Source organism: Oncorhynchus mykiss, chromosome 24 (genome assembly GCF_013265735.2).
Source record: "Oncorhynchus mykiss isolate Arlee chromosome 24, USDA_OmykA_1.1, whole genome shotgun sequence".
NCBI lineage: Eukaryota > Metazoa > Chordata > Actinopteri > Salmoniformes > Salmonidae > Oncorhynchus > Oncorhynchus mykiss.
Window position 1 is genome coordinate 1,767,509 of NC_048588.1, and position 13,018 is coordinate 1,780,526.

The following is a 13,018-nucleotide window of genomic DNA, read 5'->3' on the forward strand; positions in this document are numbered from 1 at the left end:
AATGCTTGCTAGCAACTAACTTTGGCTTACTGCATTTGCGTAACAGGCAGTCTCCTTGTGGAGTGCAACGAGAGAGAAGCAGGTCGTTATTGCGTTGGACTAGTTAACTGTTAGGTTGCAAGATTGGATCCCCCGAGCCGACAAGGTGAAAATCTGTCATTCTGCCCCTGAACGAGGCAGTTAACCCACCGTTCCTAGGTCGTCATTGAAAATAAGAATGTGTTAACTTGTTATGGTATAGGGGATGGTAGCGTCCCACAACCAGGGAAAATGCAGCGCAGCAAATTCAAATAAATTGGTATAAAAATCAAACTCATTAAATCACATGTAAGATACTCAATTAAAGCTATACTCGTTGTGAATCCAGCCAACATGTCAGATTTTAAAACGGCTTTTCGGCGAAAGCATAAGAAGCTATTATCTGATGATAGCACAACAGTAAACAAAGAGGGTAGCATATTTCAACATTGCAGGCGCTACACAAAACACAGAAATAAAATATAAGACATGCCTTACCTTTGACGAGCTTCTTTTGTTGGCACTCCAATATGTCCCATAAACATCACAATTGGTCCTTTTGTTCTATTAATTCCGTCCACATATATCCAAAATGTCAATTTATTTGACGCGTTTGATCCAGAAAAAAAACAGCTTCCAAAATGTGCAATGTTACTACAAAATATTTCAAGTTGCCTATAAACTTTGCCAATTTTAGGTATTTTTAAACGTTAATAATCGATCAAATTGAAGACAGATCTTAGTTCCTAAGAAATATTGTTTGCCAATGAGAACTCGGTGAACAGACAGACCTAAAAAAAAAAAAAAATCTGAACGGTTAGTCCTCTGGGTTTTGCCTGCTACATAAGTTCTGTTATACTCAGACATGATTCAAACAGTTTGAGAAAGTGTTTTCTATCCAAATCTACTAATAATATGCATATCTTATATTCTTGGCATGAGTAGCAGGAAGTTGAAATTGGGCACGCTATTTATCTAAAAGTGAAAATACTGCCCCCTATACCTTAAGTTAACTGACTTGCCTAGTTAATTAAAGGTTTAAAAAATCGGCACATCGGCGCCCAAAAATAACGATTTCTGATTTTTATGAAAACTTGAAATCGGCCCTAATTAATCGGCCAACCTCTACACCAGATGCCTAGATATTTGTAGTTGTCCACAAGTCAGAACCGTCCAGAGTTGTGATGCTGGACGGGAGGGCAGGTGTGGGCAGCGATCGGTTGAAAAGCATGCATTTAATTTGACTTGCATTTAAGAGCAGTTGGCATTGTATGGCATTGAAGTTCATTTGGAGGTTTGTTAAAACAGTGTCCAAAGAAGGGCCAGATGTATACAGAATGGTGTCGTCTGCGTAGAGGTGGATCGGAGAATCACCAGCAGCAAGAGCGACATCATTGATGTATACAGAGAAGAGTCGGCCCAAGAATTGAACCCTGTGGCACCCCCATAGACTGCCAGAGGTCCGGACAACAGGCCCTCCAATTTGACACACTGAACTCTATCAGAGAAGTAGTTGGTGAACCAGGCGAGGCAGTCATTTGAGAAACCAAGGCTTAAAAGGCCGCAAAAATGTAAAATATCGGTTATCAGCATCGTTTTTTTTTTGTGTGTGCAAAGGAAAATATATCGGTAGTATTGGTATTGGCCAAAAATTTCATCAGTGCATCACTAGTTTTATGTATTCATTCAGATTCACAGTGCTGACCAAACCGAGGTTCCTGTACCAAACGGTTAGGTACGTATACTTGTATCGTTACACCCCTAGTGTTACGCTGAAAGGTTCAAAACTGGAGACATTGTGTTTTTAGCTTAACTCCATTGCTACATTTAGTTGATAGTTGTTTATTGGTTAGATTGTAGCAAAGATGCTCAATTATATTAACAAGATATTCAAGTGATCACTCTTAACAATGGAAATACACGTCCTCAAAGATGGAAGGCAATCGTGAGAATGCGAGATCAGGCGGGACCATTCTAGCCAATGAGTGGGCTGATACGTGTGTGAACAGGCCATAGAGATGAATAGAGAACTCCTCTTTGTATCTGTACCATTTTATAGTCTCTGGCAGCATGGGCAGCATCATTGAAGCCATCACTTATGTTAAAGTAGTCTTTTTTTTCTTTCTCATTGGCTGATTGCACCCAACTCATAGGAATCCCCACTGAGATGACTACTTTAAAATAGTGAAAGCCCACGCTAAAACAGGTTATAACAGGTTATGATTATTTGTTTTCTTTTGTTCTACTGTATTATTGACTGTTTTTGTTTATTCCATGTGTAACTCTGTTGTATGTGTCGAATTGCTACGCTATATCTTGGCCAGGTCGCAGTTGCAAATGAGAACTTGTTCTCAACAAGCCTACCTGGTTAAATAAAGGTGAGGAAAAATAAAAAATAAAAAATATATATATCTATCTATCTCTCTCTCTCTCAATGATGAGTCCTCTTATCGATCCCTATGACAACAGGCACTCCAATATAAAGTTGGTTTTGGGTAAGTTGCCGAAATGCCACGTGCGTCCACTTACAGTGTATTCGGAAAATATTCTTACCCCTGGACTTTTTCCATGTTTTGTTACATTACAGCCTTTGATTAAAAAATGATTAACAAAATAAATCCTCATCAATCTACACACAATACCCCATAATGACAAAGCGAAAAGAGGTTTTTAGAAATTTCAGCTAATTTATTAAAAATTATATCACATTTCCATAAGTATTCATACCCTTTAATCCATGCTATGTTGAAGCAACTTTAGCAGCGATTACAGCCCTGCGTCTTCTTGGGTGTGACACTACAAGCTTGGCATACCTGTATTTAGGGATTTCTGTCAGGTTAGATGGGGAGCATCGCTGCACAGCTATTTTCTGATTGGGTTCAAGTCCGGGCTCTGGCTGGGCCACTCAAGGACATTCAGATACCTGTCCCTTAGCCATCCTGCATTGTCTTGGCTGTGAGCTTAGTGTCATTGTCCTGTTGGAAGGTGAACCTTCTCCCAAGTCTGAGGTTGTGAAGAATCTGGAGCAGATTTTCAATAAAGAATCTCTTTATACTTTACTCCGTTCATCTTTTCCTCAAGCCTGACTAGTCTCCCAGTCACTGCTGCTGAAAAACATCCCCACAGCATGATGCTGCTACCCATTTTTTTTATTTAACTTTCTTCTCTAGGGATGGTGCCAGGTTTCTTCCAGACGTGACTGTTGGCATTCAGGCCAAAGAGTTCAATCTTGGTTTCATCAGACCAGATAATCTTGTTTCTCAGGGTCTGAGAGTTCTTTAGGGGCCTTTTGGCAAACTCCAAGCGGGCTGTCGTGCCTTTTTTTTTATTGAGAAGTGGCTTCCGTCTGGCCACTCTACCATAAAGGCCTGATTGGTGGAGTGTTGCAGAGATGGTTGTCCTTCTGGAAAGTTCTCGGGTCTCCATAGAGGAGCTCTGTCAGTGACCATCGGGTTCTTGGTCACCTCCCTGACCAAGGCCCTTCTCCCCGATTGCTCAGTTTGGTTGGGCAGCCAGCTCTAGGAAGAGTCTTGGTGGTGCCAAACTTTTTTTTTTTTTTTTTTTTTTTTTTTTTTTTTTTTTTTTATAAATCAAATTTTATTGGTCACATATACACGTGATTTAGCAGATGTTATTGCAGGTGTAGCGAATGCTTGTGGAGGCAGTGTTAAGGCTGTAACTTAACAAAATGTGGAAGTCTTTAGTTGTAAATCAACTAAATAAATAAATTGACACTCAATGACCTCCATTCAAAAATACCTCACTTAGTGTATAGCTTTTGGGCAGATTTAAAACCTCTCGTTTTGCCTCTTCCTCTCTAACAGTTACTAGTAGCTCCATCAAGGGAAAAGCGAAAACCTGGAGTTTTCCTCTGAACCAGGGTAACAGCATGGCAAGTTCCTCTCACAATTCACTGTTTTCTATCCCTCTGACCCCTCCTCTCTTGTCGAAAGTCCCTCACAGACGAGCTCTGTTTTTCGGCGTCCTCTTCAGTTTGGGGGTGTCCCTGATCCAGGCCCTCTTGGCCCATTCCACCACAGTTTTCCAAGAAAACACAAAACCTCAATTGAGTATTCAAGCCTGGCCTGCCTTTACTGCCCCTCCCATTTCCCCACCCTGTTCTCTGCTGCTCCTTCTAATTCCTCCCTCTTTGCCCTCTTCTTCCAATGCGAGTCCCAGTATGGGCACCTATAGATGGGTGTTTTGTGAAGTCTCTGCCTCCCGGTCTCACACTGGCAAAAACATCCAGGGACATTCAGGCAGAAGGCCCATGAGTTCACAAGACTTGTCTATGGAATACTTTCCAGGGCTCTACACTGAACTTTTTTTACACGTGTGGCCAAGTTGAAAAATGTAGGAGTACACTAAAATACATTTTAGGAGCACAATTTTTACAAATATTTTACGCAACAAGACATTTTCTTGGTAGTAATGACTGTCATTAATCTGCGCTCAGTGTATTCTCCATGTCAATCAGAGGCTGCGGTACACTGAAGTAATCTATCATCTGGGTGATTTGACAAAAAAAAGTTTATTTTATTTATTAATTTTCTAGGTGCACGCACTGGTGCTCCTAAATATAAAGTTCCAGGTCACACAGCTAAATCTTTTGGCGCATATGCAAATAAAATGGTCACATTGTAGAGCCTTGCTTTCTTGAAATACAGCCCAATATCTTTATATAGCATTCAGGAAGTCTTTTAGCAAAGACTTGTGCTCAGTCATGATTAATGTTGGTTTTCAAAGTTAGCAGATATTGGTACCATCTAGGCGACCAGATTTCCATAATGAATCATTTCATTTTGAGTGCGAATGCTCTTTAGTTTTCTTTCCATTTCTCCTATGATTCACTGAGGGAGAGAACAACACATCGTCAAGCTATGATTATAAGTCCCCGGGTTTAACCTCATTGAGGTTGTTTGTGCTTACTTTTCCATTTCTCCGCTGGCGTTTTGAGGGAGTTGCAGGCAGCCGTCTCTGGAACTTATTACAGTCTGAGCACATTTCATAAATGGGCCATTCAGCTTGTCATTGCCTCGCTGAATGGGATTCAGTGTCGCTAGAAAAGAGATTAAATATGTCTAGTTTGTGAGACAGATGTCCCATACGGTCGACATTCACTCTGACAAACCACAATACTAAATTTGGTCTCACTTCAGTATTGATGGAGAGGGACTGGAACTTTGGTACTTCAGCTTACTAGTTCACCATCAGTCGTCAGCTTGATGCGTACATCAATTTGAATTCGATAACTTTCTGACGGCACCCCATTTTGATTTCAGCGAGACCTTCCATACATATTTTCCCATTGTAGAAATGCCCAGAATGTGACCTTTTTGGACTTGAATGACAAAACATTCAAGAGATACCTAGTTTGCATATCCCACCATACCATGAGACACCCATGTGTTCATCACTGGAAGAGAGAGCTTTTATTTAAAAGCAGGATTGTCAAACTATTTAATAATCGATTGAAAATGCATGTTTTTAATAAAAATTGGCATTTAACCTTCAACGTCAATTATCTAAAAATGTATTTGTACCCCATCACCCCTTTTTATGAGACGGTACTAATGATTTAGCCTACTTAATCGGCCTAGACTTGTTTAGTCAAGAGGTAGCCTCATTATTATATTAGGAATGACTTGGGTAAGCTGAATATAACTAAGTAGTTTTTTTAGGCTTCATTGTTTGAAAACAGTGTATTCTTTTCCAGACCCGTAGTCATCAGAGTAAGTTGTACCCTCAGACTGGGGGAACACCATAAATCTTAACTGGATCCCTATAAAATATGTGATAGGGAAGAACACGGACAGAATCACGGAATCCAAACATTAAAATGGAATTCAACAGCATACCACCCTGCATCCCACTGCTGTCTTGCCACTGATGCTAAGCGAAGTTGGTCCCTGGATGGGAGATGAGATGCTGCTGGAAGTGGTATTGGAGGGCCAGTAGGAGGCATGGTCTCAAAATGAAAAAACATCACCCATCTTTTGGATTGGATGTTAAACGGGTGTCCTCACTCTCTTTGGTTCCATGGCATTTACCATAAGAGTAGGGGTGTTAACACTGGTGTCCTGGCTAAATTCCCAATCTGGCCCTCATAGCGTCATGGCCACCTAACCATCCCCAGCTTCCAATTGGCTCATTCCTCCCCCCTCCGCCCTTAACTATTCTCCAGGTTGTTGCTGTAAATGAGAATGTCCCTGGAAGTCAACTTACCTTAAAAAATAAGCGATAAATAAAACATTTTAAATTTAACTTTGGGAATCAACTAAATGTATTGAAAAGTAATGAATTTGACCATCCTGACTAGTCTCCCAGTCCCTGCTGCTGAAAATCACCCCCACAGCATGATACTGCCACCAACATGCTTCACTGTAGGGATGGTGCCAATTTTCCTCCGTCACGCTTGGTATTCAAGCCATAGAGTTGAATCTTGGTTTCATCAGACCAGAGAATCTTGTTTCTCATGGTTTGAGAGTCCTTTGGGTGCCTTTTGGCAAACTCCAAGCGGGCTGTCATGAGCCTTTTACTGAGGAGTGGTGTCCGTCTGGCCAGTCTACCATAAAGACCTGATTGGTGGGGTGCTGCAGAGATGGTTGTCCTTCTGGAAGGTTCTCCCATCTCCACAGAGGAACGCTGGAGGACTGTCAGTGACCATCAGTGACCTCCGCAATTCCTCAGTTTGGCCGGGCGGCCAGCTCTAGAGTCTCGGTGGTTCCAAACTTCTTTCATTTAAGAATGATGGAGGCCACTGTGTTCTTTGGGACATTCAATGCTGCAGAAATGTTTTGGTACCCTTCCCCAGATCTGTGCCCCAACACAATCCTGTCTATGAGCGCTACGGACAATTCCTTCAAACTCACGTCTTGGTTTTTGCTCTGACATGCACTGTCAACTGTGGGACCTTATATAGACAGGTGTGTTCCTTTCCAAATCATGTTGAATCAAATGCAATTTCCAGAGGTGGACTCCAATTAGGTTGTATAAACATCTCAAGGATTATCAATGGAAACAGGATGCACCTGAGCTCAATTTCGAGTCCCATAGCAAAGGGTCTGAATTCTTATTTTAATAAGGTATTTCTGTCATTTATTTGTAATAAATTTGCACACATTTCGAAACCTGTTTTTGCTTTGTCATTGTGGTATTGTGTCTAACGTAACAAAATGTGGAAAAGGGGAAGGGGTTAGAATACTTTCCTAATGTACTGTATCACAGATAAACATCTAAGTAGGGGATATGACTAGCTAGTGAAGTAATAGCTATTCACTCAATTTTCCTTCACTGCACCCCTTTTGACTGGCTAGCAAGGGACACAATCTATTCACTGGCCAGTTTGTGTTTAGCTCGAATACTAATGACAAATGCATTTTATTTTGTACAGTTATCAAGGAAGACATGAACATCAAAAGTTGGTCATAACCTGTCCGATTGAGTAGAGGGGCCTTGTGCGCTGCCCAATGGGACTCCCAATCACGGCCGGTTGTGATACAGCCTGGGCGTTTATCACTCAGGAAACGGGAGCTCTGCCAGCAATGTTTCTGAGAATCTGTCCCTATTTTCAGCCTCTGGGCTGGTGAGGTTAGGTTTTCCCCAAGTCTGGGTCAGTACCCTTGTTTAAGGAAAATAAGAGGGGAAAACGACATCATATGGATGCATCCGTTCTCTGGCCTGTTTTTTTTTTTCATCCTTCATGGGCTAGCCTTTTCATTCATTTGCGTTATAAAAGTTTTTAGCATTTAAAATGGTTAGCATTGGTACATAGTTACCGATGCTATTCCACACATTGGCCAGCAAAGATCAATGACATTTCCTCCATCAGTTGGTTTCCCATGAGAAGTCTCAAGCTCCTGGAATGTGCTTCCTTACTGATGTAATGGAGCTGAAATGAACAGCGTATAATCTGCTTTTTTCCCCCTCTATATTCTAAGGTCAATCATTGTGATGAATGGTCTCAGCCCTTCCAATCAATGTTTTCTAGATATATTTCAGTGTATCGATTCCCTACTTTCCACCCTACCACTGAACATTAATCCTGGCAAGGCACTACAGCCAGCCAGCCAGCCAGTCTGCATCCCAGTCAACAGACCGAGCAGAGCATGACTCAGATTTTATGATCATGACAGTGGTCTGTTTTTGAACTGTAAAGGACACAATTGGTCAAGATCCAACAAGGGGGAGAAGGACATTTGACCTGGCAAAGCTTTTAATCTTTGAGCTTCTACTGTCTGTGCTGAAGAAAGCTGGTGTAGTGTCATCAGGATTATGATGTTTACGAGCATCAGTCTCGGGAGTCTCGCTTCAGTAGACGTCTTGTTTTTCCTGCTCCCAAGTCCCCTTGCAAAGTACTTGTTTGAGTTGTCTGCTGATGTCGTCGTCACTCGGTGATGTTGCTCAAATCGGATTATGATGATTATGACACTCCCCTCTTTTACCTTGCAGGTTTCCCAATAAAGCAAACAGGTAAGAAACCTAATTTCATTTACATTTTAGTAATTTAAAAGACCCTCTTATCCAGAGTGATTTACAGTAAGTAGCGAGTCCCCTGTGGGAATTGAACCCACAACCCTGGCGTTGCAAGCACCATGCTCTACCAACTAAGCAACACGGGACTCAGGCAGCTGCTTTTGTACCTGTGAATCTGATGTTTCTACCCAACACAGAAGTAATGTTGTAAGCCAAACCACCAACAGAACACACAGGCCAGATTAAGGAAATTAAGCAGCCTTTAGGAGAAGCCTGCCTGCTCTACACACACACACACACACACACACACACACACACACACACAGTGGTCCTCCTCACTTAAAACTCAGATAGGGGAGGGGGACAAAGGGGTGCCTCTTCTAGCACGACCCATCTCTGCCTAGTCCGGAGAGAAAACGTGCCTTTCACAGCCACATGTATGCAGAGCAGGGCCCGGAGTCTGGCTTTATGACATTCCTCTAACGAGAGCTCATTCACTTGCTCTTACAGACCTACTCAGCTGCACAGCCACTCCAGTCCAGATCATCTGTCAAATACAGTTATCATGATTCATAGGATGTCCTCTTCACCTCGTCGGTGATGGGGGTGGCTATTGAGTGAACAATTTGAGTTTCTTTGTTGTGGGTTTGTGGATATTCCCATCAGCATGGCAGTTATTAGTGGCACTCCACAACATTGAAATGGTATGTTATGTTTCCTATAGAAAAGGACAGTTGTCAGTGTTTTAGGCCTAGTAGCTGCTCACTAATTAAATATTGTTATTCGATAGATGAGTGGTGGTGCTCCTCCAATGCTCATCAGGTTAACTTTTGTTTACATTTTTCAGATGTTTCCTTGTTTTTACAAAGCTCTCTTTTTTTTCAGAAGCAGTAGCATTCTCAGTAAAGACCACCCCCCTGACAAGAAACCCAAAAGCGATAAACCGTCAGTCTCCGCTTCACATGAGTTTGACCCTACAGGTAAACGCACAGATGAATGGTTCAATCAGCATGATGGGATGGTGTGAATTGATGGTGTATACTATGCTGTATGTTCACTGTGTGGAAAATATTGCCACCGTTTCTTTCTCTGATCTGCACCTGCATTTCTGAATCTTTAAGGGTACCATGTCTTGCGAGAAGTTTCGCTCTATCTGATTTCATAGCAGATCTTTGTTGCACAATCACTTCTTCTGTTCAGTGTTATTGTGCACAAATGAATGCATTATTAATTCAACTTGCTCAAAGCTGGTTGGTGACCTTAATGCCCAGTGAAAAAAATACCAGCCAACTTTTTGTTGTTCTCTATTGAAATATGGGCATATAAGAGAAAAAGCACAAATTATGTTCGGGTATGATGACTAGTCACCAGCTCTCTTGATACTCATCAAACAATCAGGGCGATTTAAAGATAGACTCCTCGTGCCCTCCAGCTAATCTCAGAATGACGCATTGAACACGGACGTGTTCGGCAAGAGGTTACACAAGACTGGTCTCAGAATGATTGTCTGTTTCACTTCAGTTGACTTTCTTATGTTTAGGCCCAAACTCTAGTTTCATTCCCTCAGCCTAAAGCACAGTTACATAGAGAAGCAGCAAGCTATGTCTTCCAATCTTTAGTAGAGTAATATTATCAAAAGATGAGAGATTGGATGAGGTTTTATTCAGATCTGACTTTGATAGACTTTTCTTTACCATTGTTGCATGTCCACGTCTCTTATGGATTTTGTAGATAGTTTTTCATTATTTTGACCTTCCCACATTATAATTGGAAGAGGAAGTGGAAAATAATGCAGCCTATTGCCTAGAAAGCTAGAGCAGTGAGCAGCTTAGCTGGTTGAACAAAGGTTAGCCATGTCAATAAACTTACCAGCAGCTAACTGCCGAGGACAAACATAGGTGCAAGGTAAGCGTTTCATAATGATTTATTTTGTATTGACCTTAGGCTAATCGATGAAGTCCGAGCTGAATTCCACAAAGGCTGATCACTATCAGAAGAGTTTAGTCCGCTAGCCTGCAGCACTTGCTTCACTAGTAGCATATAACAGGGTGTCACATTGAGACCATTTCTCTTTTTCAAATGAGCCTGCACAATACAAAACACAATAAAATACTAAATCATCAAACACGAGCATTCCCCACTAATGTTTTAAATTCCCTTCAGGGCAGCATGCGTTCAAGCCTGAGCCTCCTTTGCAACACATTCCACATCTGTGGAGCATAAAAAGCAAAAGCAGCTCTCCCTAAATCAGAAGCCACCCATGAAACCTCGAGCACAGTCTAATAGTGTGCTCTTATATTGTATTCTATTGTTTTGACTTTGATGTGTGTCGTCAGATACATCGAAAGTTTGTGTCCGAGCGCTTTGTAAATCAACAAAAGGGAACGCTGCTCTCTTACATACAGAGGCCCAATCCACTTTTTGATACAATACGCAGTCTTGAGTTCTACAATTATCACTAGTAATTAATCTAAGTGCACAATGGAAAACAGCATCTAGAGGTTTAATTGTGGAAGCTGCTGCATGCATGTACAGTGCATTCAGAAAGTATTCAGACCCCTTGACTTTTTCCACATTTTGTAATGTTACAGCCTTATTCTAGAATTGGTTCAATTGTTTTTTTCCCCCTCGTCAATCTACAAACAATACCCCATAATGACAAAGCAAAACCAGGATTTTAGAAATTAAACTGATATACAGTTACACAACTATTCAGACCCTTTACTCACTACTTTGTTGAAGCCGCAATTACAGCATTGAGTCTTGGGTATGATGCTACAAGCTTGGCACACCTGTATTTGGAGTTTCTCCCATTCTTTTCTGCAGATCCTCTCAAGTTCTGTCAGGTTGGATGGGGAGCGACGCTGCACAGCTATTTTCAGGTCTCTCCAGAGATGTTCGATCTGGTTAAAGTCCGGGCTCTGGCTGGGCCACTCAAGGACATTCGAAGACTTGAAGCCATTCCTGTGTTTTCTTTGCTGTGTGCTTGGCTGTGTGCGGAAGGTGAACCTTCGCCCCAGTCTGAGAACCTGCTCCAGAGTGTTCATCAAGGATCTCTCTTTACTTTGCTTCGTTAATCTTTTCCTCGATCCTGACTCGTCTCCCAGTCCCTGCCGTTGAAAAACATCCCCACAGCAGAATGCTGCCACCACTATGCTTTACCGTAGGGATAATGGCAGGTTTGATGATGCTCTTTGGCAATCTCCAAGCGGGCTGTCATGTGCGTTTTTACTGAGGAGTGGCTTCCGCCTGGTCACTCTACAATAAAGGCATGATTGGTGGAGTGCTGCAGAGATGGTTGTCCTTCTGGAAGGTTCTCCCATCCCCACAGAGTAACTCTGAAGCTCTGTCACAGTGACCATCGGGTTCTTGGTCACCTCCCTGACCAAGGCCCTTCTCCCTCGATTGCTCAGTTTTGCCGGGCGACCAGCTCTTGGAGGAGTCTTGGTGGTTCCTAACTTCTTCTATTTTTAAGAATGGAGGCCACTGTGTTCTTGGGGACCTTCAATGCAGCAGAGATCTTTTGTTACCCTTCCCAAGATCTGTGACTCGACTATCCTGTCTCGGAGCTCTACGGACAATTCCTTTGACCCCATGGCTTGGTTTTTGCTCTAACATACACTGTGAGACTTTATATAGACAGGTGTGTTTCTTTCCCAATCTTGTCCAATTATTTGAATTTACCACATGTGGCCTCCAATCAAGTTGTAGAAACATCTCAAGGATGATCAGTGGAAACAGTATGAACCTGAGCTTAATTTTGAGTCTCATAGCAAAGGGTCTGAATAATTATGTAAATAAGGTATTTCTGTTTTAAATACATTTGCAAAAATGTCTAAACCTGTTTTTGCTTTGTCATTATTTGGTATTGGTATAGATCGATGAGGACTTTTTAAAATGTTATTTAATCCATTTTAGAATAAGGATGTAACAATGTGGAAAGTCAAGGGGCCTGAATATTTTCCTGAAGTCGCTGTATATTATATCCCTGTAATCTAAAACAGACAAACGTGGCCTGGACAACTTCATTTCTATTATTTACTGATGGTACAACAGAGTACAATAATGTATATACACTGCTCAAAAAAATAAAGGTGAACACTAAACAACGCAATGTAACTCAATCACACTTCTGTGAAATCAAATTGTCCACTTAGGAAGCAACACTGATTGACAATAAAGTTCACATGCTGTTGTGCAAATGGAATAGACAACAGGTGGAAATTATAGGCAAGACACCCCCAATAAAGGAGTGGTTCTGCAGGTGGGGACCACAGACCACTTCTCAGTTCCTATGCTTCCTGGCTGATGTTTTGGTCTCTTGAATGCTGGCGGTGCTTTCACTCTAGTGGTAGCATGAGACGGAGTCTACAACCCACACAAGTGGCTCAGGTAGTGCAGCTCATCCAGGATGGCACATCAATGCGAGATGTGGCAAGAAGGTTTGCTGTGTCTGTCAGCGTAGTGTCCAGAGCATGGAGGCGCTACCAGGAAACAGGCCAGTACATCAGGAGACGTGGAGGAG

General features: G+C 41.9%; 1 protein-coding gene and 1 non-coding gene across 10 annotated transcripts in view; one reads left to right on the forward strand and one right to left on the reverse strand.

Annotated features, from left to right (window-relative positions):
* The window catches only part of LOC110503539 (rho guanine nucleotide exchange factor 12), a 70,255-nt gene that overhangs the window by 25,590 nt on the left and 31,647 nt on the right, over positions 1-13,018 (forward strand). For 3 of the 9 annotated variants that reach the window (XM_036961115.1, XM_036961116.1, XM_036961120.1), the window contains exons 3-4: positions 8,470-8,490; positions 9,379-9,473. In XM_036961115.1, the coding sequence (XP_036817010.1) occupies positions 8,470-8,490; positions 9,379-9,473 (116 nt within the window). The remainder of the gene's footprint in view (positions 1-8,469; positions 8,491-9,378; positions 9,474-13,018) is intronic. The other 6 variants (XM_036961117.1, XM_036961121.1, XM_036961118.1 and 3 more) reach the window with 3 other exon arrangements.
* On the reverse strand, positions 8,567-8,640 carry trnaa-ugc. Its single transcript has one exon. It is a non-coding gene; the product is annotated as a tRNA-Ala (tRNA).